Source organism: Phocoena sinus, chromosome 1, assembly GCF_008692025.1.
Source record: "Phocoena sinus isolate mPhoSin1 chromosome 1, mPhoSin1.pri, whole genome shotgun sequence".
Lineage (NCBI taxonomy): Eukaryota > Metazoa > Chordata > Mammalia > Artiodactyla > Phocoenidae > Phocoena > Phocoena sinus.
In genome coordinates this window covers 14,865,274-14,887,605 of record NC_045763.1, presented here as the reverse complement: position 1 = coordinate 14,887,605, position 22,332 = coordinate 14,865,274, and the positions used below count along the sequence as shown (strand labels likewise).

General features: G+C 57.3%; 1 protein-coding gene across 3 annotated transcripts in view; it reads left to right on the top strand.

Annotated features, from left to right (window-relative positions):
• CAPZB (capping actin protein of muscle Z-line subunit beta) overlaps positions 1 to 17,611 on the top strand; it is a 136,112-nt gene extending 118,501 nt beyond the window's left edge. The window contains exons 7-10 of one of the 3 annotated variants that reach the window (XM_032625605.1): positions 11,646 to 11,711; positions 12,362 to 12,438; positions 13,837 to 13,949; positions 16,788 to 17,591. In XM_032625605.1, the coding sequence (XP_032481496.1) occupies positions 11,646 to 11,711; positions 12,362 to 12,438; positions 13,837 to 13,939 (246 nt within the window). In that variant the 3' untranslated portion in view covers positions 13,940 to 13,949; positions 16,788 to 17,591. Of the gene's footprint in view, positions 1 to 11,645; positions 11,712 to 12,361; positions 12,439 to 13,836; positions 13,950 to 16,787 lie in introns of all 3 variants that reach the window. The other 2 variants (XM_032625613.1, XM_032625621.1) reach the window with 2 other exon arrangements.
• The last annotated feature ends 4,721 nt before the right edge of the window (positions 17,612 to 22,332 follow it).

Sequence of the window (22,332 nt, the reverse complement as noted above, 5' to 3'; positions counted from 1 at the left end):
TGTGGTACACACCTGCTCTCTGCTCAGCTCTGGCCCCCGCAGCAGTGCTCCAGGGATGCAGGGGTGCAGCGGAATGATAGTCACTGGCATCCTCTGCTGTGCACCCCAGCAGGGCACTTTTCAAAACTCAGAATATTCGTTCACCTCATACAGAAAAAATGGGGATGTCCGGTCAAAGCAGTCCAAAGACTGCTTGAGTCACAGGGTCTTGACGTGGGAAGAGTTCAGAGGTCATCTCCCAACCTGACAGGACAGTCTGTGCCGCTCTGCTCGGGTGGGACCAGGGAGCTCGCTGCCTTGGAGGATAGCCCGTTCCTTTTACATCAGTCTCCATAAAAAGAGGCATCCAGCATGGGCCGCGCGCTGCTCTGCAGGCACCTCACAGGCGTGCAGTTGGCTACACGGCCCCCCACTGGCTCCCCACCCCACCTCTTTTCCCACGAGCTGTTGACGGTCCAGGGATTTCCCCTTCTGTTCTTGTGCAGTCGATCTTTCTTAAAATGAGGTTATACATGTGAACTCACGTTTTGGTTTTTGTCCATTCTGCCAGGGACAGATAATGTCGAATCTCGGTTTTGGTCATCCAGGTGTTAGCTGTTCCTTCCGGCTTTCTTCCTTGCATATTAACTAAGATGACTCTGTCTTCGTATTAGTTCAAGGCCAAGTTTGGAGCCCTCCAGCCTGGCTACCAAAGACTTCCATAGCAGGGAGACATCAGTCTGATAACCGTCTTTCTAGGGCACTGGTCTTCCGGGTGAGCTTGTCCAGCTCTGATTCACCGCCTAAGCAGGGCTTCACATTTCCAGATAGATGCCATTTGAGCCACCTGTGGTTGAACACCGCCTGCCATTTCCCAGCCGGCTCCCTGCCCTGCTAGGACCAGGTGACTGCAGGCTTGGCCATGGCTTCTCTCTCCTCGCCCTCAGGGCTCAGTGTGTCTCTGCACTTCAGGCTCCTTTGATGTGGCAAGAAGCGTTGCTTTGCTCTGTTTCCCACCTCTCTGGTCCTGAACGGCCCGGCCAGGCAGGAGGGCTCTCTTGAGAGCCTCTGCTCTGCAGCTGCCCACAGTCTAGTCCAGGAGGGACCAGCGTCAGCACCGCGGAAGAGCTTGTCAGAAATGCAGAGAGCTTGTCAGAAATGCAGACCCACCAAATCAGGATCTAAAGTTCACAAAATTCTCCAGGTAATTTATGTGCACATTAAAACTTGACGAGTGCTACTCTTTGGGGTTTTGTACCTAATTCCATCTTGGGGGGCGGCTCCCCATGCCACCAGCAAGCAGCACTCCAGACACCAGCAGGGTGTCCTACAGTTCACCTACGAGCCTGACACTCTACCCAGAGATAGCATCAGATCCCACAGGTTCAGGGCTCAGTCCCACAAGACTGCCTGCCCTCCTCCCTCCCCTGAGACACACCTTCCAACGCTAGTGGCAAGTCCAGGTTGTCCCCTGTGCTTCTGACCTACTGGCTACAAATCAGAGGTTCCCATGACCCCCTACTTGGGTTCGATTAATTTGCTAGAGCTGCTCACAGAACTCAGGAAACCCATTTCCTCATTAGATTGCCGATTTATTCCAAGGGATATTTAAAGGTTACGAATCAACAGCCAGATGAAGAGGTCCATGGGGCGAGGTCTCAAACAAAGGAGCTTCGTTCTCACGGGGTTTTGGGGCCCTGGAAGCATTTTGGTTCCCCAGCCTGGAAGCTGATTCCCGTCTTTTGTGGGGTTTTGTGGAGACTTCATTACATGGGCGTGATGATTAACTCACTGGCAGTTGGTGATTGATTCAACCTCCAGCCCTTCTCCCCTGCCTGGAAATAGAGATAGGACTAAAAGTTCCACCCCTCTATTTATGGTTGGTTCCCCTGGCAACCAGCCCCCATGCTTAGGTACTTTCCAAAAGTCACCTCATTAACGTAAACCCAGTTGTGGTGGAAAGGGGCTTGTTACGCGTGACAAGGCACACATTTCACCTTGATGGCCCTGAAGCGACTGATGTCAGGAACTGAGCACAAGAGACCAGATGTAACAAAAGATGCTCCCATTGCTCTTACCGCCCAGGAAATTCCAAGGGTTTGGGAGCTGTGAGCCCGGAACCATGGATGAAGAGCAGATGTACGTGAGAAATGTATTTTGGTCGTCCGAATGACCAAACTGTGTATTTCTTATAAATCACAGTATCACAGCTGCTGTGTACCTTTCTCTTGCCCATCTTTGGCTTAGGTGTCATGAGCAGCCCATCTTCAAGGTGTCCCTTCCAGGTGTGTGAGGTGAGCTGGGAGCTTGGACTGGAAGGTGCCGCCTCCCTTGGAGCAGACTTGTCTTCACTTCTGCTTCACGTGCTACTTGAAGCTTCTGAGCAGGTTGAAGACCCTCGTTTAAGAGTCCTGTTTAGGACTTTTAACAGCCCCACCCCAAGGGAAGGCCTTAACCCTGTGCTGGTGCAGGGCAGTGGTGCCTTCGTGTGACAGGAAGAGGAAGCACAGACAGGTAGCTTGGCCTGAGTCTCCTGTGAGACTTGGCCTCAGAGAAGCCGGTGCTGGCTGCAGTGCAGCATCCCTCAGAAGGGCCTCAGGAGGGAGCCTTCCTTGGCAGAGGTGACCGTTGCCATCCTCATCCTGGGAGTGCCTGACTTCATGAGGGTTCCTTTTAATATCAAAATGGCTTTTTCAGTAAGATAATGATTACGCTTTTCATAACCATTAGTTTTTTAAAATGTGGCAGGAAGGGTAAATTTAGTAGCTCTTTCAAGTGCAGTCACAGAAGCATCTCCGTGCCCTCGAACAGTAGAAGTGCAAGGCAGGTGCCTGGGCCGCGTGTCGGAGCCTCACACTCTCCGTGGAGAACCTGCACCACCTCTGCCGTGTCACGGGGCCTGGAGCCGCAGGGGATCTCGGGGGTCCCCTTCTCTGGCCTCTGGGCAGGGCTGTCCCCACACCGTCCCAGAGGCTAGTGCTCACTGGGCAGAGACCATCCTTTTGCATGGAAATGGGCCCTCGTCTTCCAGGAACCACTGACCAGGGAGGGGCCGCCGGACCCCAGGCAGCTGGCTCCCTCGCAGCCGTCCTCCCCGACACCTTGCCACCTGGGGAGTGGTGGAAAGTCCTAAACCCGTATCCTGAAACTGTTTCCTGCATCACTTACCGCTCCGAACTGTTTATAATTCCACCCGGTTTACAGTGACCTGGACAAATATTTTAATCCTCAGCCTTCCTAATAGTTTAAATCAGAGCTGTCAGCCCACGGCCGGGGTCTGGGCTTGCTGTGAGCAGCACCCGCTGCCAAGCCAAACGCAGGCCTGATGAGCGGCGTCCTCAGCGCACGCACTGGCCGCGGCCTGTTTGGATTGCCTGTGCTCTTGGGCTCTCATGAGGAAATTGATGCTTCTGTCATCATCCTCGCGGCCGGTCGCATAACTCATCTGAGGTGCATTAAATCTGGGGCTGGTTTCCAAAGTAAGTAACTGCAAAAGGAGGGGCAGGGAAGCAATGAGGGTGACAAAGCTAAGTTAATGATGTGTAGCTTCTGCGCATACAGGGGAAATGAGGGTTGCGGGTTTAGCTGTTTGTCCCGGATGAGCCTTGGGAAAACATCTCTGGTTCTCTCGGATGGGAGGCGAAGGGGTTCCAGGAAAGCTGAGCAGATCGTGATCAAGAGTGAACACGTGTGGTAATGTGGGCATCTCTGTTGACTGGGTTGTCAACGGCATAGTTACCGCTCCCATGTAGCAGGTGAGCAAACTGAGGTCAGGCTATTAAGTAATTTGCTGTGGTGACTTATCTAAGTAGCAGGCAGAGCTGGGATGTGAACCCAGATTTGTCTGCCTAGAAGAAAAGAAAGCTGCATTCTGCCGCACTGCATTCTTTTGGTCTTAGTCCGTCCCCTGTCTGTAGGCCTGGCATTTAAGAGATGCTCAGTAAGCCTTTGCACAGAAATGCGTTCAGCAGTCAGGACACCGCCCTTCGGGCGCCCAGGAGCAGCCCCTTGGCAGCCCCTCGAGCAGCCCGCGTGGGCAGCGGCAGTGGGCCAGTGGCCCCAGAAACAGGCCCTGTGGCGAGTGGGGCCAGAACCACGGAGTCCAGTGGAGGCGCCAGGCCTCCCTGGAGTGTGCTCAGCAGCGCCACAGTTTGGGTGCCTCTTGCAGGAACCCAAGTGACCACGTGAGACGCCTTCACCACCAGAGGTAGTGCGGAGGGTTTTAAGATTTTTTTAAGTAGTCAACTGATCTGATCAGATTTGTGACTTCAAAGGATGGCCCCGGCGGTGGCTGCAGTGACTAGCCCGTGGCCGGGTGGTCAGTGAAGGAGCCTCAAGGCAGGAAATAACGAGGAAGGGCGGAGGCAGGAGGAGTAGAGGAGGGTCGGATTGGAGACGTCTTGGGGTGACCCCAGGGTGTGAGCGCTGGGCTCAGGTGGGTCTTCGTTGCTCGAGTTCCTCCAGTTAGCGGTACTTGCTGTGACCCAGGCGGAATGGCAGCTGCACGCTCACACCTTCCCACGTGTGTCAGGAGGGGAGGGGCCGCCTCACCAGGCCCACAGTGCCAGGCCCTGACCCTGGCAGCCATCCTAGCCAGCGGGCAGGAGCGCCCAGCCAGGCCGAGGTCTCCCGTTTCCAGCTCTCCCGTTTCCATCCAGCTCATACTGACCACCCCGCAGCTGCATAGGCCGGGGCCACCCTTCCCTGGCACGATGCCCAGGGCTCCCCCACTTTCCTGCTTCCTGTGCCTGTCCTGGGAAGGGCCATGGCTTGGGCTTGGTGGAATTTCCCCCCAGGAGTCCCTTTCCCTGGCTCCCCAGGCTTTGCCTCCATCTTCTCCTCTCTCAAGGCCCCCCTCACCACCTTTTTTTTTTTTTTTGGCTGCGTTGGGTCTTCGTTGCCGCACGTGGGCTTTCTCTAGGTGCGGCGAGTGGGGCTACTCTTCGTTGCGGTGCGTGGGCTTCTCATTGCGGTGGCTTCTCTTGTTGCGGAGCACGGGCTCTAGGCACGCGGGCTTCAGTAGCTGTGGCTCGCGGGCTCTAGAGCACAGGCTCAGTAGTTGTGGCGCATGGGCTTCATTGCTCCGCAGCATGTGGGATCTTCCTGGACCAGTGATCGAGCCCGTGTCCCCTGCATTGGCAGGCGGATTCTTAACCACTGCACCACCGGGGAAGCCCCCTCACTGACTTTCTTACCGCTCTTGGTAAATGTACTGGAGCTACATTTCACATCTTGTTGTGACCTGGGCTGTGGAGATGCCCCAGGGGCTCAGACCAAGGAGCCCTCACCCATCGCCTCCATTCCGGCCTTTTGCGCCCGCCCCCTGCCAAAAGACGTCTCTCAGGGACGTCCCTGGAAAGCAAGCAGAGAAAGTGTTTTGGCAGATCCCTGCAGCTGTGGGAGGCAAGGTGAGTGCCGTCTTCGCAGAGGCTCATCACGGCCAATCCTTGAGGGCAGGAGGGCGGCAGCTGCCACCTGGGCCCCGGTGGGAAGGCTGCTTTCCGCAGGCCAAGTACCAACGCGCTGAAAAGGAAGTTGCACTGAGAGGTCACTTCTATGTGACAGCTGGAGGCGTGGGAAAGAGGCAAGACTGTGAATCTCGGGAAAGAGATCCAAGGTTTCCAGTCTGGGGCCGGGCCCTGCAGATGTTCATTTGACATTTTTTTCCAACTCTAAATATTTAGAAACAGAGGTGGAATGTCCTGTGGAGCTGGGATATGAGGGCGGACACTCGGAAGGCGAGCTCTCCCCCCGGCTCAGCACCGGGCTCCCTTGTGATGTATCTTCGAGCAGTGAGACTCCAGCAGAGGCACCTGCCCGCGTGTTAATGCAGGGAAATCCTCTGACTCGCGCTTGGCAGTCAGGCAAGGCGGCATGTTGCAGGGGGAAGAGCCCATGGCCTTCCCTCCAGATGTGGGGAACAGAGGGGTCCAGGCCAAACTCGGGGTGGCTCAGGGAGGACTTTCTCACCCGGGGAGGCCCAGCTCCAGGTGCTCCCTTTTTCCCTGAGGTTCCTGGGTTCAGGGCTGGAGAGGCTTGAGTGGTGTGGCTTCTAGGGATGCTTTGGTGTACGTCCGGTGACCTGGGGCGGAATGACCCAGCCTGGTCGAGAGGGAAAGCTGGTGTGAGGCTGCCTCCCTGTGCCCATCCCCCGCCAGGAAGGTCGGGCAGGCGAGGAACGAGGAACAGAGCGGACATCCGAAAAAGGGAAGGGTTGGGGGAAGGCAGGCGGGTGAGGCAGGGATGAAACTGCTCGGAATTTCTGAGCCCTGGACTGCGGTTTGGCCTTGAGTTTTCCGGTAAAGAACGGGGGGTGAAGTTGAGAAAATGGAGCAGTCTCCTGGAAGAAAACAGGTTTTGGAATCCTCCAGACCTTGGTTCAGATCCTAGCCCAGTCTCTTTCCAGCTGTGCGACCTGGACGAACCACTTCCCTTCTCTGAAATTCAGCACTTTCACCATCGAGCTTAATAATGCCCACTTGGAAAGATGTTGTAGAGCAGAAATAAAAAACCATTTTGACACATGGGTTATGCCCAATAAATAATAGCTGTTAACTGCTACTACCACCTATCACGCAAGCAGAGACTTTTCCGTCTTCTAGAATGTATACAGTTTTAGGCTCAGTTAAATTTTTCCTAAACTGGGCAAACCGAACCTTCCTTGAGAGGCTGTCTGACCACTGTCTTCTGGCTTGACAGCATGTTACGTCCTGGCCTCACAGCTGCGCTCTGACCCGGAGCCCAGCCCAGTTACTAGGAGGAGCCAGGCCGGGGAGAGTCCCAGGAGTGGAGCTGCCGTTCAGCAGGCGCTGTTCTGGGCCTGGTGCACGTATTAGGTTCTCCAGTGCAGTGCAGAGGCAAGGAAGGCCCTCGCCCCCCAGGGCTCCAGAGCAGCAGCCGTTAGACGGGGCTGGCTTCCTGCAGGTCCCCACCCTCCGGGCTCTGCTCACTGCAAAGTGCCGCACGGCACTGCTCACGTTTTCCCTTTTGAGGAAAATGGCCTGCTTTCTACACACTCACGCGTGTCCTCCACGTCGCCGGGCCACGGAGAGGAGCGGAGGTGCTTGATGGGGACAGGCGGGCTGCGCTCTGACTCCAGACTCCATTGGAACCACCTTGTGGAACATCTGTGCGACCACAGCACATAAAAATGTTTTCCTCTGGCATCCCCTTTTATAAGGATGTAATAACATCTGCAGTGCAAAAATAGTTCTATTTTTGGCAGATCGGCTTTGCCAGCGAGCTGACCCTGACCAGGTGTGAAGGGAGTCGGCAGGGTGCGGGGAGGGGGGCCGTGGAGACATGTCTGTGTGCCGGGCCTCTGCCCCGACCCGGGCCCACCCTCTTCCTTCCCTTCCCTGGGCCCTGCTGGGCCTTTGCCTTGGGCTCAGATTCCCTGCCTCAAGCTTCGTGGCCCCTTGTGTCCTCACTGGTAGTCGGTCTGCTCCTGGGGGAGGCTCACCCGCCCTGGCCCCCATGCCCAGACCTCTTTTATCTTTGAGCGCCCAGCATTTCCAGCCTTTTCCTTTGTTGGAGGATGGCTCTTGATTCTGAAGCAGAGATGATACCCAAGAGATCGGATATCTGATGTGACTTTGCTTCCCTGATGGCCCTGAGCCCTTTGCCACCAGTTGTGGCCTCAACTCTGCGTGGTTGGTGCGCATTTAAAATGGGGCCCTCAAAAAAATAAAAAATAAAATAAAATAAAATAAAATGGGGCCCTCACTGAGCTCCAGAGCCTCACTGCTTCCCTGGGGTTGCCAGGAGTCCGCCGTCTGCGTGGAGCTGGGGAGGCAGAGAGGCCAGTTTGTGGAAGGACATAATTCATTTGGGTCAGACCCCCCCCCCGCCCCGCCCCCAGGCCTCTCCTTGCCCGGAAGAGCAGCCCTGAGCTGCCGTCTGGCCGGGCACAGAAACCTCTTCCACATGGGAGGAGAGGACACTCAGTGCCAGCATGTCGGTGTCCAAAAATGCCTTTTAAGAATGGGTAGGCAGGGCTTCCGTGGTGGCGCAGTGGCTGAGAGTCCGCCTGCCGATGCAGGGGACACGGGTTCGTGCCCCGGTCCGGGAAGATCCCACATGCCGCGGAGCGGCTGGGCCCGTGAGCCATGGCCGCTGAGCCTGCGCGTCCGGAGCCTGTGCTCCGCAACGGGAAAGGCCACAGCAGTGAGAGGCCCGTCGAGAAAAAAAAAAAAAGCAAGCGCCGTCCTTCCTCAGGGCGGAACACGGTCCCAGCCCCTGTTCAACATGCACACGCTCCAGTCGTCGTGGCCGCAGGGTTTTGCTCAGGGCCCAGCATGTCCCGCAAACGCCACGGCGCTGCCCAGGGTGGGGTGCTCATTCACCTGAAACAGGGGGGTGTGACTTCACTTTGAAGTTGGTGGGCATGCTCGCCTCCTGTTTTGTGTCAACCCCTGAGCGAGACTCCCCAGGATCACTGGCCAGAGTGCCCGGGGTGGCTCAGGGCCCGGTACTGGGGGCAGAGCAGCCGATCATTTGAGCATCTCACTCAGTGTCTCCTGTTTGGCCAGCCCTCAGCCAAACGGTCTTGCCAGAACCAGGCGTCTTCACTCTGAGACTTAGTCTCCTGGCTTTGAAAGGGCCTTGCAAGGCCGTGGGTTCCAGACCATCTCTCTACTCCAGATCCCCCTCTTGTAGCATCTTGACAAATGGCCACCCCGTTTCTCCCCAGACACTTGCAGGGACCCAGGGCTCATTGCTCTGTGAGCAGATGCAGATATAATAACAGAGAGCTCCGTCGCCCCTTGGCAATGACATGGATTGCCGGACATGCCCTTGCCAGATAGCCGGGCCCTCAGAGCGTGGCCAGGACCTCCCGAGTCTTTCCCCTCCTGGCCTGAGATATCCAAATTCTTTCCCATTTCTTGGGGTCAGGGTGTTCAGACCTTTTAAGCAGAAGGACTCCAGTTCGCCCACGGCTCTCTGAAAGCCCAGACTGCGTACAGCCCTGTGGACGTGGCTGGGCTGGGACGGAACGGGGGGCCCTCCCTCAGCAAGTGACGCAGCCTCGCCCCTGCAGCTTCGTTGTGTGATGGGGGGCACGCCGCCCCTAAGCTGGGCTCCAGTAATATAGCTTCCTTTTGGTCCCGTCACATTCTTGTCAAGCTTGAAATCACCTAAAACCCACAAGTCTCTTCACTGGGCTTGTTCCTCATTTTGTTCTCGGTGAGATCAATGTTTGAGCCAAAGCAGGTAGTTTGCGTTTGCCCTGGTGAAGGTAGTCAGCACGCTGGGGCTGGAGGAGCAGAGCTGCGGGGTCAGGCGGGGCTGTCATCTGGGCAGAGCACCTGACACCTTTAAGCTTCGGCTTCCTCGGCTTTAAAGTGGTTCTTAGGAGGACCAGGTGGGTGAGGTCGCTGCCGCCAGGGAGTGCTGTACTCTGCACCCCGTGTCTCGGGGTCTCATCATCTCCACCCTTGATGCTGGCAATAGGATCCCATGAACCCTCTGCGCTGCGCCTTTCTTTAAGTCCTGGACAAACAGGTAGACCCAGGGCCAGGTAGAGGATCGTGCGAGATGCCCTGGAGGCCACCCTGGGAACGTGAGCGGGCTGTCGTCCAGCCTCGGCCACAGGATCTTAGATGGGAACCTGCCACGGTGATGTGATCTTAGAGGAGCCCTCTGTTCTTCAGCTCAGCATCCCCATCTCAATAGGAAATTGGAGAGTCTCGCAGCAGGTCATGTTCATAGCGAGCCCGTGCTGGCTCCTGGAGTATCTGATTTGAAAGTGTGCTGGCAGATGATTTTTTGTAACGGTCCCATCAGAAATTGTTGTCTGGATCAGTGTCAAGCCAGTGTTTAATTTCCAACTCCACTCCTCCTTCTGTTATGGAAGTGGGGTCAGCCTCTGCCCTCCGCCAGTGTTCTGGCACCTCTGAAGTGTGCCGTAACTTTTCAGGGATGTCTCTGTCACAGAATCGGATTTTTCTGACCCTGAAACTTAATCATTTAAAGCGACTTGGTTCTCTCCTACCATCTGCGGCTTTGTCTCCCTCCTAACTGGGTCTTTTCTACCTTTCCCAGCCTGGAAGTCACTCTCCCTAATGGGTAAGAGAAGTAAAAGCAGGTGAGACTGGGCAGAGGCCTTTAGCCTCCGAACAGACGCACCCCAGGCCTCTGCCCCGTTCTTCCGGTGCTCAAGGTAGTTAACCTTCCACCTTTGCTCTGCTTTCTTCACTAGTCTGAATTCATTTTGAGCTCTAGCCTTCCTGATCCAGTTCCTGTCTTCTCATGCTGTTTCTTGATTGCCTATTTCAGCTTCCAGAGTTTTTTTGTATTTTTTTAGACTTTGTATTTGATGTTGGAGTATAGCTGATCAGCAGCGTTGTGATAGTTCCAGGTGCCCAGCAAAGCGACTCAGCCACACGTATACATGCAGCCATTCTCCCCCAGACTGCCTCAGCTTCCAGGTTTTATTTCAGTAACAGTGGTGAGGGACTTCCCTGGTGGCCCAGTGGTACAGAATCCGCCTTACAATGCAGGGGACGCAGGTTCAATCCCCGGTCAGGGAACTAAGATCCCACATGCCGTGTGGCAACTAAGCCCGCACGCTGCAACTACTGAGCTCGCGCACCTCAACTAGAGAGCCTGCGTGCCGCTAGCTACAGAGCCCACCCACCCTGGAGCCTGCTCACACCACAACTAGAGAGAAGCCCGCATGCTGCAACGAAAAGCCCCCGTGCCGCAACTGAGACCCAGTGCAGCCAAAAATAAATTAATTAATAATAAATAAATCTTTCTAAGTAAATAAATAACAGTGGTGACCGTAGCTACACTTGCACTCGGTTTAAACAGCGTTTATGCACTTAGCACTCTGCTAGGCACCTGTGAAGTGTGAAACAGGTACATACATCTGCCCTTAAGGAATGTATAATCTTGTGAGGGAAGTAAGCCTTAAACACAGGGTGGAAGTTGGGGGAGAGCTCCGCATGCGTCGTGACTCAGCGCTCGTGTCAGGGTCATCAGTGCCTTCTCCCCTCCCTGCCCCCTTTCCTTTTAATACTCAGAGTACTGACCCCTGGGCCAGAACTGTCCCGCTGGATCCCACCTCCTCTTAAACCCCCTCTGTCGTAACCAGGGATGCGGATTGAGATTCTCTTGTTCATGTTCCACACGGTCACTCGGCCGGCCCTGCAGCCTCACACAGTAGAAGGAATGTAGGCTTGGAAGTAAGCATGGCTTTGACCCAGGCTCTGCTGTCACTCCCTGTGTGACCTTGGGCAGGCCACCCCATCTGTCTGAGCCTCGGAGTCTCCTGACGCCCGGGTTGCCTGTCCCTCCCTCCGTAGCTGCCACACAGGCACGGCAGCGGCACGGCACTTTGGGGGCTCATCTGTGACGTCAGGCCCCAAGCTGAGCCTGTGCCTGGCAGGGGTGGTCACCTGCGCCCTCCCTGCTGTGGGCTGTGGAGGTGGGGTGTGCTCCACAAGGGCGGAGCGAGACTCTCCCCTGGAAGCGGGGCCTCAGGGCTTCTGCGGGCCGGACTGTCTGCGACCTGAAACTTGGGTTGCCTTGTGCTGGGGCTCCCTCACTGGAAAAGTGGCCTTCAACCCCCGCCAGCTGGCCCCGGGCCTGCCAGCAGGGAGAACAGGCCCTGGGCCCTCACCCGGCTCTCTGACCTAGAGGAACATTCTGTCTCTTTGCAGATGGAGAAGGATGAAACCGTGAGCGACTGCTCCCCGCACATAGCCAACATCGGGCGCCTGGTCGAGGTGAGTGGGCCTCCTGCTGCCACGGTTCGCCTCCACCGCATGGGACGTTCGCCCCTGGAGCCCGGCTGCCGGCCTCCCTTGCTGCTCCCTCGCAGCTCCGCAACAGCCAGCAGCGCATTTCTCATGTTTTGCCCTGGCCTCGTGTTTCCTGAGCCTTCTGATTTGGACGCAAGCAGGGCCCAGCTCCAGAGGCACCCCCTCTACTGTCCCCCAAACACATGCACCCTGAAGACTCAGCTCGGGAGGTCCTAAGTCCTGTCTCCCCCCGTCCAGTGGGTGCGAGCGGAGACCTGAGCTCAGACGGGAAGCAGATCCCGGGAACACCAGTGGGCTCTGGAGGGGGAGCTTGAGCTACACTTCAGCTCCCCCTTTCCCACGCCACCTGGAAGAAGGGGGTGCTCTCCAGCTGCACGGGGTTGTTCACAGAGCTGGGGGGAGGGCTGGCGGGTGGTTGAGTGGGGTGGGCCAGCTCCCAGTGAGGGTCAGCCTGGGACACCGGGACTTGGTACTGGCGTCCTGGGCGCCAGGATGGGGAGGCGCTCAGGGCACACACTCACGTGCCTCCACCCTGCGGTCACAGCGGGGACTGCAGGGGCGCGGGCGGGAGGAGGGAGGGCGTTCCCGTCAGTCTCACCGGCCTCCTTTTCCAGGACATGGAAAATAAAATCAGAAGTACGCTGAATGAGATCTACTTTGGAAAAACAAAGGACATCGTTAATGGGCTAAGGTAATGTACCCCAAAGCACGGGCTTTGGAACCAAAAAGGTGTGGATTTGAATCCTAGGTCACTGCTTAAGAGCTCTATGGCCTTGGGCCTCTGTTTCCTCCTTCGTAAACCAGGGCTGAGGTATCTATCCTCCTTATAGGGTTGTTAATGCAGGTTTTGCAAGGGTAAAGCCCGGCATACAGAGTGTGTACTCAGGATAGATGTGGGAATCAGAGTAGACTTGCACCATTTCTGTTTCCTGGGGCCCATTCACCTTAACAACATCGGTGCCCTTGTCCCTGGAGTCACCTCTCGGTCCCTCAGGCTGAGTCCCACCTAAAGAATCTGCCCGGCCCCTTCGGCTCCTGGGCCTGAGGATACCTCCAGATCAGACCCTAAGACGCAGGAGGGCATGACACCACCAGCACAGAAAGAGCCCCCCGACCTGCTGCTTTCTGGAGAGGGACCCGCCACCCTGGGGTCCTCTCAGGGCTGTTGGCTGCCCCTCCCCACACGTCTTGTGCCCTCGGTTCTTCAGCGTCGGCCCAAGTGAAGGCCGAAGGGGGCTCAGGGGCTCGCTGGGTCCTCAAGGTCATGGTGGGCAGGGTAGGAGGCCAGAGCCCTTTGGGGGGGTGGGTAGTGGAGGCCGCTGTGGAGCGAGACGGGCCTTGGAGTCGGGAGGCCGGGATCTCATGCAGCCTCTGTCAGCCAGAGCCGTGTGACCTTCGACCAGGGATGACTCCCAGTGGCCCTCCGGCCGTCCAGGAGCAGGGCTGCCGAAGGGAGGGGTGGGATGGAGGCCGGTGTGCGGCCCTACACCACCACGCGGGTCCAGGGGCTAACGCTCTGCCCGTGGTTTCCTGTAGTCCTCCACTGTGGGCAGATCTCTCCTTTGGGAACAAGGAGAGGCAGGAAGCAGCTCTGGTTTGTGAATCTGTCCAGGAGACAGATGTTTTAGTCTTTCACTCATAGAGTTTTAAAAGATGGGGCCCACTTTGGACTCATCATCTTTCTGATTTCCTCCCTGCCTGTGGGGGACGTGGTCTGGCCCCCAGTGGGTTTTATTCCACCCCCAGAGCATTGCTCTCCTCTGGCTGTTGAGCCTGGGGCCCCTGAGCCAGCCACACACCCGCCTGGCCTGCAGGGCCCCCGGGCATTGGCTGACAAATCGGAGAAAGCCGCAGAGAGCCTGCGGGGTGGTGGCCTGAGCCCCTGAAAACCGTGACTGCCGCCCGCAAGAGCCCCGCGGCCAGAACCTCCCCACCACAGCCCCTGAGCGGCAGCGGCCTTGGTGACGCTCCCCTCTCTCTTCTGCCTGTGTGTCCCCAGCACGTCCTCTCCCTCTCAGCTGTCGCCCCGTGTGCTCCTGGGCCCCGTCCTCCCCCTCCCGCTGCACTCACCTCTGTGCACTCTCTGTAGATCTGTTGACGTTATCCCCGCCAACCCCAAGTTCCCGCAGCTGCAGAGGGAGCTTTCCCAGGTGCTGACGCAGCGCCAGAGCCACATCCAGCCTGATAATTAAGCCGCTCCAGGTACACTGCCTGAGAGGCCTGAGCGCCGCCCCACTAAACAGGACTCACCAGCCCGCCGAGACCCCGCCGGACCCTTAAACACCACTAACCCCGTGTCCGCTCGGCTGGGAGCAGCCCCCTTAACGTGCACACTCGCCCCGCCCCGCCCCGCGTTACACGGACCTGAATCACGTGTGCGGTGTGTGTGCTTTGCACTCTGGGCGGGGCCGCGTGTGAGGGGGGGCCGTCTGGGCTTCTGCCCCTGAGCAGGCCGGGCATCGCCGGGCATCACCGTCGCCTCTCCGGCAGGAGCCGCTCGCCTGCGCCGCTCCCGGTGGCCTCCCGCTTGGCCGGCGGCTTTGGCGGCCTCTCTGCTGTGTGTGCAGCCGGGGCTTCGCCAGCTGTCCACCAAGGATCCCAGAAGCCAGATGAGCCCCCTTCTCGGTGGGAGATTGACTGGGGCAAGCCGACCTAAAAGGGGGCGGTGTATCGCCCTGAGTCTGAGGATGGAACACAGAGTGCGGCTGTAATCCCCGGGCTGGGCCCGGTGCCCCCAAGACGGGTTGCCGCTGGAGCCGCTGGGACCGGCATAACCCTCTGCCCCTGGCGAGCTGCAGCTGTCCTCCTAAATGCCTTACGCCGATGGAGGGGCAGCAGTCTGGCTGTAGACAATGGCCGAGGACCATGACTTGAGCCAGTGACAGATACAGATGTGTGAAAGCAGTCAGCATCCCCGGAGAGGAGAAGGGAAACTGGTTTTAATAAGAGGCGTTTGGAAACCCAGCTGGGCAGGGCTGTAGGGCCTGGGCTTAGGGGCTTCTTCCTAGGCCCAGGGGCTGGACTCGGAGACCCTGACCCAGAAGAGGCCCAGTGTGGGGGACAGAGGTGGGGCACCCGTGCAACCAGGCGGAGCGGCTCTTCTGCAGCCGTGGGACCGCAGCACAGTCTGGTCTGTGTGTGTGCCAGCATCAGGCCTGGGGCATCTGTCAGCCTCCAGCCTCATGCTCGGACCGTTACATTCCCATCAGAGCATTAAGAAACCCCCTTTTAAGGCGTTCCATATGGTGCAGTTTCCTCTCCAGCCCCTCAGCTTTTAGGGTGGGTCTAGAATCTTCTGGATCCCTCACCTCGGCTAGTCCTGTGGCCACCCACTGGAGGCTTTCTGACATAGATCCCCTGCAGCAGTGGGCAGCCTGGCACCTTCTGTCCAGGACAGGCCCTCCTTCCCACCTCCAGGCATTGGTTCCGAGCTGCTTGGCAGTGACCTTCCCGAGCTCCTTTCCCTAAACGAGGGTCCTGCTCCTTGCACCTCCAGCCGTTCCAAGCCTAACCTCCTGTTCCTTACCTGGTTCTAACTCTGGAACTTTCTCCTTTGGGGGGTAGCGGGGGGCTGGGTACAGCCCAGGCCTGGCATGCTCCTTCCCAGAAGAGCCAGCGCCCAGTCGGGCCGGGGTGCCGTGGGAGCCACCACTTCGCCCACCGCATCCTCCCACTGGGCAAGTTAGCCTCCCATTGGGAGCTTTCCAGAAGCCCGTGGTGGGCTGGCTGAGGTTTGCAGCCCGAGGGCCACCAGGGCTGGTGCCTGACCCTTCCTTTGGCCGTCGCAGAGCAGAGCAGAGCAGAGCAGAGCAAACACTCAGAAATGTGTGTTCAGCAGCATCGACCAAAAATGTCAGCGTTTCTCATGGGAATTTTTGTAGCTGCACATAGACTCTTTCAAAGCCTCGTCTCTGCCTCCTTCTTTACCATCTTGGGGGCACTTCCCATGATGTTTCTAGGACTCAGTAGCCAGAATTCCACGTGGGATGCTCCTGGGTCCTACTTCATTGTATTTCACCCATATTCAGTGGTGGGGGATTATTTTTTGGTCTCTCCTTCCCATTCTGTTTCACGGCCAGTGCGTGTCAAGCGTGACATTCCCGTGGCTCCACAGCATTCCTGCAAGGTAGCCTTCCACTCTTTCTTTCCACTGCTTTGAAACCGTTAGGAAGTTTATAAATAGTTTGGGAAGTTCCTGGTTAACCCACACACCGAGGAAATCTGACAAAGTGACCATTAAGGTCATTGCCAGGAGCATTTCCCTGAGCCTCAGTTTCCTCATCTGTAAATTGGGAATAATGCTCAGACCCCTCCAGAACGCTTGTGAGAGTGAAGTGTGCCTGAGAAGCACTCTGTAAACTGTACAACCTCTACAGAGGTTAGCTGTTGTTCGCTCTGTCTGACCTGTGCGTAAGTGCACTCCCGTGAACATTTCCCCACAAATTCAGGACTTGACAGCAGCGACCCAGGGCCACTTACCTGTCCCCTCCTGCCTCTTGAAGTTCAGGCTGAGGGATTTTCTTGGCCAAGTTAACAGCTGATGGTGCCTTGCAGCCGAAGCCTAAAAGTGCCTGCCCGCAGGTGCTGCCCAGGCAGTGGGCTCAGACGTCCGAGGTGCCGGTTCCTAATGCTCGCCGGGTGGCCAGCCCTGCACGCCGTGCTTTGTAACGGGGTCCTTATCTCTCGGCCTCTGGCCTGAGTCCACAGCTGGGCTGAAGCACAGACGGTCTCTGCTGTGGCGTGCTTGGAGGCCCACTTCTGATTCAGGCTGACATTGGGATCTGTGCCCCAGAGTCCAGGTCATGCCCAGCCTGGTGCAGAGGTGGGCCGTGGCCTCCCCCGCGGGGCCGGCCTCGGGCTCTGGGCCCCTCTGCCCCCTCCGCACAGCTTGCAGCTCGCACTCCCAGAGGATGGGGAAGGGGGCACCCAGCCCAGTGACCCGGCCCCTCGCCCTGGACGCACCGGCAGGGCAGCCCTCGGCCCCTCGCCGCTGCACTCTTCCTGTTCAGCCTGCTAATGACAATTCTTCTCCCCGGGCAGGTCTGTGCAGACTTTTGCAGACAAATCAAAACAAGAAGCTCTTAAGAACGACCTGGTGGAGGCTTTGAAGAGAAAGCAGCAGTGTTAAGCCTCTTCTTCCCAACTAACCGGACACGCCGCCGTGCGCTCACTAGATTCCTTTCTTAGAAACTCGTTTTCTGCTCCCTCCCTCGTCCCTTCCTCCCCCCCGCAGGTCACACAACAACTTGCATCACCACTGCACAGCGCCATGTCTCCCTGAGAATAAACCCTATGAACACCCTTCTTGTCTCTGAGGCCTACTTCCCACCACATTTTGCTATCAAAACTCAGTATTTCCATAGAAACCATGTTTTCTGTTTGCCCCGGCCCCCCCGTCTCTCCACCACCACCCATTTATAGGCATAAAATACACTGTCTGTCTGCCTCCCTTCCCTCCCACCCTTTTGTTACATTGGTGTAAAAAATGTAAAACAAAAAAATTTTATGAAATAACTGTGGTGTGTGAAAGATAGAAGAAAAACTGGAAATCTGATTCCACGTGTGTTTGGGAGTTGCTTGGGGTTGGGGGTTGGCGGGGACAGGGGACAGCTCTGGGAGAAAGGAGAGGTGGCCCTCAGCGTCGTCCCGCACGCCTGGCCCCTGTCCCGCGGAGACCACACGGTGGGGGGCGGGGACCTGCGGACCGTCCTGCTCTTCTGGCCAGGTGCTTTTCTGTCAATTTTTATGGAATGCAAAAGGAGTTTTTGTTTTATTTTGTTTTTTTGTAAAGCTTAAAAAAAAATCTACATCTTATACTTGAGCTTCCATACTTAAAAAAAAAAAGGAAAAAAAGAACAAAAAAAATAAATAAAAAGAAACTGGGATGCAGTTAGCACTGGCCTTGTGTTCTTTCTTGCCTGCCTCGCTGTCCAAGCATGTGTGAGCTCAGCTGGGAGGGCTGACCCCACTGGGGGCGTGGGGGTCCTTGCAGATCTCCAGCGGCTTCTCTGGGCCCCCGCTCCGCGCAGACCCTGCCCCACCTGTTCTGAACAGCTGGGGCCATCCCATCATCAGGTGTGATGGGATGGGGGCTCTCCCCCCCCCCTTTCATTTCAGCAAACACCTGCTCTGCGCAGGCATGTCCACACTCGTCCCGCGCCACCTTCACAGCCCTGGGTGACGTGGGCAAACAGGTTGGGGTTAACGTGCCCAAGGTCCCTCCGAGCCGTACGTAGTCCATGCTCTCCCGGCTGACACCAGGGCATCTTGGCAGGGCAGTCGGGCCCACACCCCGGTGAAGCCCCTCTGGTTTGAGGTACCTGGGTCCCTGACACGCCTGTCCCCGAATCCTTGGGCCCAGCTCCTCTCTGCGTGGTCTGATGAGAAAGTTCCCAGATGGGGCACATCTTTACTGAGTGCAGAGTACCACTGAGATAGAGACGGGGAACAGGAGAGACACCTCCGTGCAGTGCCTTTCAAGGAACTTCAGGTGGAGAAGATGAGGGAGGCGGACAGGTGAAGGCCGGAGCTCTGTCAGTGGACCCAGAGCCCTTCTCCAGTGGAAACGACATCCTCGTGGTAGAGTGCTTGGCACAGATAAATGAGTTCATGTTTAGCAGGTGTTCGATCACGTGACCAAAATAACACTTGGAAGCCAGGAACTGTGACTGTGATGTATGCCAGGCCTGATCTTACTCTTCTAAAGTCTTCCATCACTGGAAGAGCCATCACTGCTGTCTTTTGCTGCTAAGTCAGGCCAGTGAGCTTAGGGACACTGGGCCCTGAGACCGGGTTTCCTCAGTGAGGGGCAGCCGGACCCAAGTGGCAGAAGAGGAGTGTGTGCCCCTGGCTCGGGGCCACCTCCCAGCTGGTCCTTTCCCCACTCTGTGGGACCCTACCCGCCCGAGGGGTGGCGTAGGCCTTGTGGACCTGTTCACGGCCCCTCTTGCTTCTCTGGTGCCACCCCCTCCCCGCAGCCTCGGTGCAGTGGGGCCATGGCGTTCCCTCATCCCCACCGGGTGACCCACAATAGGCCAGTTACGATGCTGTCTCTTGAGAGACTGATGCTGAAACAGTGCCATTTCATTCCCACCAGGAATGATTCCCGGAGCTGTAGTGCCTGTCCTGTCCTTCCAGACACCGATGGCTCACCTCTTAACCTTCCCTCCTGTGAGCCCACAGCCGGCCAAGAGCCTCTGCTGCTTGCTTAGCAAGTGGGCTTCTGCTCCTGGGAACCAGTGAGCCCTAAAGAAGCTGGAAGAAAAAGGGCACCTGTGTCCAGCATCTACTGAGCCAGTCACTGGGCCTGGGGGCGGCCTTTGCTCTGAAGCCTCAGAACAAGCAGAGGCAGACAGCCTGCTCCCACTGGGCTATGCGGCCTGGAACTAAGATCACACATGCCATGAGTGGCAAAAAAAAAAAAAAAAAAAAAAAAAAAAATCCCAGGTTCACTAAGTAACTAAGGGGACCCTGGGCTGGGAGGGCCTGGGGCCAGGCACTGAGGATGGGTCTGTGGGCTAGTCCTTCCTTGTAGATGCCACCTGCCTGCCCCCTACCTTGAGGTTTGGGGTGCCCCAGGCATTTTCATAGACGGCATCTCATTCAATAGCTAACACGTAGACAAATACCGTATGCTATCACTCATATGTGGAATCTAACTTTTAAAAAGATGCAACTGAACTTATTTACAAAACAGACAAAGATATCGAAAACAAACTTAACAGTTACCAAAGGGCAGGAATAAATCAGGAGCTTGGGGTGAACATACACATACTACTATACATAAGACAGATAACCAACAAGGACCTACTGTATAGCACAGGGAACTCTATTCAGTGTTCTGTGATAACCTATATGAGAAAAGAATCTAAAAAACGAATGTACAACAATCACTTTGCTGTACCCCTGAAACTAACACAACATTGTAAACCAACTATACTCCAATAAAATTAAAATTAAAAAAAAAAAAAAAATAGCTAAGGGACTTCCCTGGTGGCACAGTGGTTAGGAATCCGCCTGCCAATGCAAGGGACACGGGTTCAAGCCCTGGTCCAGGAAGATCCCACGTGCCGCGGAGCAACTAAGCCCATGCGCCACAACTACTGAGCCTGCGCTCTACAGCCCGCAAGTCACAACTGCTGAGCCCACGTGCCACAACTACTGAAGCCCACACACCCAGAGCCCGTGCTCTTCAACAAGAGAGGCCACCGCAATGAGAAGCCCACGCACCACAACGAAGAACAGCCCCCGTTCACCGCAACTAGAGAAAAGCCCACGTGCAGCAACAAAGACCCAACACAGCCAAATAAATAAACTAAAAAATAAAAAAAAAATTAAAAATAGCTGACATGTAAAGCCGCCAAGGCAGGGATCTTTGGGGGTGACTGGCCCAGCCTCCTGCTCCCCGTGTGGGTCCCGAGGGAGAAATTCTCCTGGACCAGTTACCAGGGCAACTGTTTCCTAAGTGCAGAGCCTGGGCCTGAAACCAAAATGCTAGGTCCACACTTCAGGTGGGAGGAAGGTTCTCATCCCTTCAGGCCACACCTAGAGGTGAAGGCCCTACCAACGCTTGCCTGCAGCCAGGGGAGAAAGGCAGTCCACCCAGGACCTTGCACCTCAGGGACCCCACCAGCCGGTGAGCACGGCCCAGTCCGGACAGTGGAATTGACTGATGGTCACACTGGCCCTTCTGCTCTTTGGGAGGAAGACGGGGAGGGTCCCAGTACTGGTGGACACGCTGACGAGCCTTCACCCGGCACGACAGGCTTGCAAGCCTGTCCCGTTTACCCACTGCCACGACGTCCTCCATCAGACAGGGCGTGCCAGTGTCTCCCCCATCGGACTGGGGCTTTCATGAGGAGGAAGGAACCACAGCTCTCGGCAGACTGGGTGGTGCCTGCAAGCAAGAGCCATCACCCCATCACCCCCACCAGGGCAGGGGCTGTGACATCGCGTTCTTTCTTCCCCACCCAGCTCGAGCCCAGGCCCACACCTGGGTTCACACTGCCAAGCTGAGCCCCCAGGTCCTCAGGCCAGGAGGGCACTCAGCCAGGTCACGGCCCTGGGTAGAGCCAGATCCTGGCTGCAAAGGGCACTGAGCCAGCTGGGGCGGGCGTGGGCCCTGGGGGTGGGAGGCACCACGCAGAACAGTGGAGAGGGGGCCTGAGCACAGCAGGGTTGCGCCGCCCCCGAGGACAAGGGTGAGGCTGGACGGCACCCGGCCCTGAAGCCCTGGACCCCGAGCCAAGGGCGGAGGCAGGGATGGGACTCTGAGGGCCGGGTGTGGGATGGCCCCCGCAGCTGAGGGACCTCATGTGGATAGAACAGCTGCCACTCGTAGCTGGGGGACCTTGGGGAAGCTGCTTAGTTCCTCAGAGCCTGTTTTCCCATCTGTCATGTGGCTGTGATGACTGCACCTGCGCCACCTACCGCAGTGGGGGTTGTGGGGACCGAGCGAGCGAGGGTACAGCCCAGCCCCGCCCCGCCCCACACACAGCAAGAGCTCAATAAACGTCAGCTGCAGGCCAGGTGACACCCAGGGTTCTGCAGGCCCACCCAGGACAGGGCTGAGGCGCTGCACCCCACTCGCCCCACTGCCCAACTGAACCTCAGAGGCGCCCCCCTCCCTGGCCTCCCCAGACCCCCATTCCCTCCTCCTCTTCCCCCAACCAAACCAGGTCACCTGCTGTGAGCGCTGGTGGCTGGCCCTGCCCCCACCATCCTGTCCTCACTCCAGCCCCACCTTGGGAGCAGCCCTGACTCCCATCTCCAGGCCTTTGCACACACCCTTCCCTCTCTCTCAAGGTTCCGCTCCCGGGCCACTCCTCCATGAAGCCTTCCCAGGTTGAGTCGCCTCATCCCTATGGCACTTTGTACCTTCTGGTTACAGTTCTTCCCTCTAGGGCCCGGCAACCGTCTCCCCTCCTTGAGGGCAGGGACCAGAGCTGGTTCACCCCCATCCCAGACGCCCAGCACAGCGTGGGCCAGGGTGGAGAGGAGAGCTGCGCTTGGCAAATACTTGTGGCACCAAACCGGGGCAGGCGTCCCCTCGCGGCCGAGGCTACAGCCCTGTGGCCGGGCTCCTTCCTTTCTCCACGGTTGGAAGAGGAAGATTCTAACAGAGAGGCTCACGCTGAGCCCCAGCTCCTCCCTACCAGCCTTAGGCGCACCTGGCACCACCCACCCTGATGGCTCCCAGGACCGGCTGTGTGTGGGGGGCGGGGGGGGGGGGGGAGGGGGGGAGGTGAGACAGCAGGCCATCAGGGAGGGGAGCTGGCCCCTCTGTCCTCAGGCATGCATGGGGTTGTGGCCAAGAAGAAAGTGGACTCAGGTTGGGGTCTGGGAGGCAAACTAAAGTTGGGGCACAGGAACTAGAGCTCGGGGCTAAGCCCTGCCCTCCTCTCCACCCTTCCCGCCTGCAACACTGGCACCTTCCCCGTTTATCTTCTGACTGTCCTTCTGCCGTGTCACCTCTTCCAGGAAGGTCTCCCTGATTTCCAGGGAGATCTGGTTGTCCTTCTCCTCCAACTAAAAATGATCAAAGCTAACCTTCAGTGAGCTCCTTCTGCATGCCAGACTTCAGGGC